Source organism: Limulus polyphemus, unplaced genomic scaffold (genome assembly GCF_000517525.1).
Source record: "Limulus polyphemus unplaced genomic scaffold, Limulus_polyphemus-2.1.2 Scaffold6295, whole genome shotgun sequence".
In the NCBI taxonomy this organism is placed as follows: domain Eukaryota; kingdom Metazoa; phylum Arthropoda; class Merostomata; order Xiphosura; family Limulidae; genus Limulus; species Limulus polyphemus.
In genome coordinates, this window is record NW_013671905.1 from 32,437 (window position 1) to 38,679 (window position 6,243).

A 6,243-nucleotide genomic window follows, 5' to 3' on the forward strand; every position below is an offset into this window, starting at 1 on the left:
ATTTTTGCGTGTGTGTTTTTACAATTACATATAAGGAAGGCAACTTTTCATGTCCTAAGATAACCTTTCATTAATCATGAATTTACATAACTTCCGTCCAGGGAAGGGGTACTCCAGCTAATAATAAATAACCTGTCAAGAGCGTATTAACAACAGTGCTGGGAATTTGAAATTTAGTACTTTCAAAAAATATATGAAGACTGTTTATCACAATTGTTTTTTATTTTCACGCAAAGTACTCGAGGGCTATCTGTGCTAGTCGTCCCTTATTTAGCACTGCTATCTGTGCTAGTCGTCCCTTATTTAGCAGTGCTATCTGTGCTAGTCGTCCCTTATTTAGCACTGCTATCTGTGCTAGTCGTCCCATATTTAGCAGTGTTATCTGTGCTAGTCGTCCCTTATTTAGCAGTGCTATCTGTGCTAATCGTCCCTTATTTAGCACTGCTATCTGTGCTAGTCGTCCCTTATTTAGCAGTGCTATCTGTGCTAGTCGTCCCATATTTAGCAGTGTTATCTGTGCTAGTCGTCCCCAATTTAGCACTCCTATCTGTGCTAGTCGTCCCTTATTTAGCAGTGCTATCTGTGCTAGTCGTCCCTTATTTAGCACTGCTATCTGTGCTAGTCGTCCCTTATTTAGCAGGTAATAAAAAGTATCATGTTTTTCAGGTGACTACTACTATTGGGTGTTACGTTGTAAGTGTCATGTTTTTCAGGTGATTACTACTATTGGGTGTTACGTTGTAATATATTGCGTTAATAAGCCTCTACGATAAGCTATGGTTAGAGAAGTAAGAGCACATGTGTAAGAGGAAGTTTCACAGGATTTGATCAGTAAGTGGACGAATGATTAATAAATGCGGGGAATGGCTAATGTGCAAGACTAAATGAACGAGCCTCTGGTGGAACCAACACTCAGATATTGCATTTCGTAGTAATTTATTTTCCTTTTTTTATATTCTACTGGACATCACACCATATATACATACATACACAGGATCTAAGATCTACGAAAGCATTATACTAGCAAACTACGTACCACTCCATTTAGCTAAATTAATGTGATCCAGTTAGAGTTTGATGACCACTTGGTGTCAACAAGTGGCTATCGGGCCAACAACCTGAGAAAGGTCATCTTTTCAGTGCCATTTGCCAATGAGGACAGGGGGGGGGATCTAATAAGTGTTACTGATTATCAATGTTCAACTGTACAGAAAATTTAAGTATAACGATATACATTGATTTTCAATAATGTAGAATCAGGTATAGAATGCCAAGTTTGATATTAAGTTCAATTGGTCATTTTATGACGTTATACTCTATCATAAATTTGGTGTTTGAAATATTATTTACTTACTTTAAGTAACCTATGTTGATATAGGTATTTTAAGAACAGGTAGCATTAATGTACTTTTTCCATATTGTACAGCGATCCAACTGTTTGATTATTATGTTTAAATCAAGAAATGTTCCCTGCATCTCGCTTTACGACATTACATGTAAGGGAACGTTTTCGTTCGGTTTACCAAATAACAATTAAATCAGAAAATTCCCTTTTGATAAGTTATATATTTTATGAAGTTATGGAATACAATATTTTAATAAGTCCAGTTTGGAAAATGAGATTTCAACAATAGGTAAGAACGTGCTAAGCTTGTACGACATGAAGGATCGATCCATGAATTCTAACGTCATCCTTGAAACCTGGTTTAACTCTGCAATTAAAATTGAAATTCGTTTGTCTGTAGCCTCGCAGCATGTGGTGATAAGGCTTGCAAGGAGAGTTGAAACACTCATTTCCTTTATAACTTTTCTCAATTAATTTGGTTTATAACGATCACAAACTAACTCGGTGAAAATTATATTGTAATAAGTTTGCTCTTTTTTTTTAGATCTATGTATGTTAAAGATTTCATTTTCACCAAAGATGAAATTGAAATGACAATCTGTGACGTAAAGGCATAATGCATTCCTTGATTGGCTGTACCCTCTGCTGTGGACTGCAGTTTCGCCCATTCAAGGCTCATCAGCACAGCTTGGGTCAACAAACCAAAAAATGCAATTAGGCCTAATATTTATAATGGTGAAGTGTATATAATTTCTATTGAGTTTTCAGTCCTTTCCAATTCACCATACAGTAACCAAAATTAATTTATGTATGTGAATAACGTTATGACATTTCGACTAATTTATTATTCGATATTACAGAGAAAAAGCAACTGTTTTTCATGATTATATTTATGTGTTAAAGATTTATTTTCTTTTTCACTAAAGGTGAAATTAAAAAGGGAATCTGTGATGTAGAGGTTGTTGATTGGTTAATTAAAAAGGACTCAAAAACCCATAGAAATGTTTTGACATCTGTTCTTTATTTTATTGTTTTTCCGTAATGTGGATCTACAGATGAGTATGTCTTACATACCGAAAGTTGCTTTACGTTCGGAAAATACCAAAATCCCACCAAAAGTCATACTTAAGTTACATCATAACTGACTTTTGAATAGCTTTAGGCTAAGAACAAACAAACTCTTATAAAATTGATAAAATTTACACTTCATCAACTCAGTCTAGTTCACACCATAACCTAGAATTTGATCATATAAACAGCGTCTCAACCACTACTGTGTCTGTTGTATTCCAGGTAGCCTGATGAGCCGTGATATTTTTCGATAGGCCTCGTCGGCACTGGACATAGCAGATATACTGTGGTTTACATATTGTTATAAATTGTTCCTTATTTTCACTCAGAAGTTCTTAAAATTACACACTTATGGTGTGAAATTCTCATCTTTTCACGAACATGGAGTATTAATGTTGAAATTACACACTTATGATGTGAAATTCTTACCTTTTCACGAACACGGAGTATTGATGTGGAAATTACACACTTATGGTGTGAAATTCTTACCTTTTCACGAACACGGAGTATTGATGTTGGAATTACACACTTATGGTGTGAAATTCTTACCTTTTCACGAACACGGAGTATTGATGTGGAAATTACACACTTATGGTGTGAAATTCTTACCTTTTCACGAACACGGAGTATTGATGTTGGAATTACACACTTATGGTGTGAAATTTTTACCTTTTCACGAACATGGATAATTGATGTTGAAATTACACACTTATGGTGTGAAATTCTTACCTTTTCACAAACATGGAGTATTAATGTTAAAATTACACCCTTCCTTCTTCAAGTTTACAATGTAAAATTGAACAAAGAACCCAATTATTTCAACTTTTGCTCCAAATATTTTGCATGCTTATGTATATGCTTTGTGGTACCTCGAATAACCAAGTGAGTTTCAATCAGAATATAAACTGATACATTCTTTCATTTTCGGTAGCTTTCTGTTCAAAGTTTAGATTTGTAATTTTCGTGAGAAAGCTGATTCGCCATCAAACTAGGCGAGGTTTTATAATAGAGAGCACGGTCTCATATACTTGTTGTTGTTTTTTTACACACTTTGAACACTGTAAACAAGGCAACGTTCTAAGGGTAGTTTTAAAGAAAGTCAAATATTTAGTTATCTGTAAACAGAGTATAGAATATTTCCGTTATTAATAACTATTTTAATGGTACAAAAACTGGATTATAATACGTTTCGAATCACTTTAGGCCTGGTATGGCTTGTTGGCTAGGGCACTTGACTCGCGTCCCGTCACCGGACATTCTTGACCTTTTAGGCGTTGAAGTGTGACGGTCAATCCCACTATTCGTTGATAAAATTGCAGCCCAAGAGTTGGCAGTGGGTGCTGTTGACTAGCTGCCTTGCCTCTAGTCTACCGTTTCAAAATTGCAGACTGTTCGCGCAGATAGTCCTCGATCAGCTTTTCGCGGTGAGCAGAGCTGAGATTGTGCAGCTTTGTGCTTAACCACAAACAAACAGCTACAGACTGCGAGAAATATTCAATATAATTTTCTCGAATATTTTTCACCAAAAGAAAGAGAAAGAAAGTGATGATTTTTTAAATATGTTCCAGGATATGTCGGTAGTATGTTCACAGACTTACAAAGCTAAAATCCGGGGTTCGATTCCCCGCAGTGTACACAGCATATAGCCCAATGTGGCTTTCCTCTAAAACAAACGAGCAAGTTCTGCGAGTAATTCAACAATACCAACGAAGAAACTGCGTTGAATTTCCTTCTCGGGAATACGAAGATGGTTTTCATAATATTATTTTACAAAATAACCTTAAAAACCTAGCCGAACATTTTTATCGATTTCTGAAACAGTTAGTCATTATTACCCTGTTTCTTTCTAAGCTCCAACGCGTAGCCCCCCCCCCCTCCACAGTGGCACGGCGGTTTGTCTGCAGACTTACAACGCTAAAAACCTGGTTTTGATACCCGTGGTGGGCAGAGCACAGATAGCTCATTCTGTAGACATAATAAAAAACGTAATTCAGGCGGTGGACGTAAGTAAATTGCTACTTTAAATTACACGTAGCTGTTTTACAAAACTTGTATATGGTGTGCAATAAGAAGGTAAACAAGAAATAACTACTATTACACGAACTTAAGTCGATTCATTTTCAAAGTTTCGTTTTCTTTCGTGATTAAGCGTTCAAAATCATTCTTTACGAACGCACTCTATGATTTTTTCCAGAAATAGTGGAGCTAGTCAAAAAACAATCGAAGCCGTATTTCCGGCCTCTATTGGAAGAAGATTTGTGTAACAATGAGTTAGTTCAGATGATCAAGCGCTGCTGGGAAGAAGACCCTGCTGACCGACCCGATTTCCAGAACCTCAAGTCCATCATCCGCAAACTTAACAAGTGAGAGAATTTGTTTTTAGTATACGTATATAGAAAGAGGGAATGGTTTGGTAACATACGAAATTCTGACACCTCAGATGAGAGGCAATCCAGAGTGGTATTACTAAATACAAGGGCCCGGCATGTCCGGGTGGTTAGGGCGCTCGACTCGCAATCTGCGGGTCAAGGGTTCGAATCCCCGTTCCACCAAACATGCTCGCCCTTACAGCCGTGGTGGCGTTATTATATGACGGTCACTATTCGTTGGTAAAAGAGTAGCCCAAGAGTTGGCGGTGGGTGGTGATGACTAGCTGCCTTCCCTTTAATCTTACACTGCTAAATTAGGGACGGCTAGCGCAGATAGCCCTCGTGTAGCTTTACACAAAATCCATAACAGACAAACAAACAAACTAAATACAATTTGCAATAAATTGTGGTAAATAAGGCCTAGCATATCCTGGTGGCCCAGCCAGTGGCCGATCGACTCGCAATCTGCGGGTCACGGGCTCAAATCCCCGTTCACCGATCATGCTCGCCCTTACAGCCGTGGGGACGTTAGAATGTAATGGTCAATCCCACTATTCGTTGGTAAAAAAGTAGCTCAAGAGTTGACAATGGGTGGTGTTGGCTAGCTGCGTTAAGGCCCTCTAGTCTATCACTGCTAAATAAGGGACGACTAGCACAGATAGCATACTACTATTGGGTGTTACGTTGTAATAAAAAGTGTCATGTTTTTCAGGTGACTACTATTATTGGGTGTTACGTTGTAATAAAAGAACAAAAGTGTCATGTTTCTCAGGTGACTACTATTATTGGGTGTTACGTTAGTAATAAAAGAACAAAAGTGTCATGTTTTTCAGGTGACTACTACTATTGGGTGTTACGTTAAAAAGGTTAAAAGTCTAGTTAATTTTGGTCTCAACATTTTTACCATCTGTCGAAATTCCACAAACATAATAGTCCAAAATGAGACACGAACTCTCCGATATACAGTAGAAAACACATTTGGAATAGATAAAAACATTTCGTTTCAAATGTGAAGATGTGAAGCGTATTATATTATCTGTATCTACGCTAATGAAACGCTTTTCAATAATGTTTTACAATACGTGATTTTTTCATGGGCTGTTCATTCATAACTTCTTACCTTAAAAGATATATATATATATATATAAACGTTTTGCAGTATCTTCTTTGTTTATATGCTCACAATATAAGATTATATCATTGTCGTAATAAAAGAACAAAAGTATCATGTTTCTCAGGTGACAATGAAGAATGAATTTGCAATAAAACAATTTTAAATATCTTCATATATTAACAGAATTTAAATTTGTTAAACGAATCGAATATTGATAGTCCTTAGAAGACATAATTTGACAGAAATATCTCTTTATTTCTTGAGTAAAACAAGTTTAAATATCTTCATATATTAACAGAATTTAAATTTGTTAAACGAATCGAATATTGATAGTCCTTAGACGC

At 36.4% G+C, this 6,243-nt stretch overlaps 1 protein-coding gene across 1 annotated transcript in view; it reads left to right on the forward strand.

Moving 5' to 3' along the window:
- LOC106473583 (atrial natriuretic peptide receptor 1-like) overlaps nt 1–6,243 on the forward strand; it is a gene marked incomplete at both ends in the record, with an annotated part of 46,468 nt that overhangs the window by 25,013 nt on the left and 15,212 nt on the right. Inside the window, one exon of the mRNA XM_022401984.1 lies at nt 4,611–4,779. Coding sequence (XP_022257692.1) covers nt 4,611–4,779 — 169 coding nt within the window. The remainder of the gene's footprint in view (nt 1–4,610; nt 4,780–6,243) is intronic.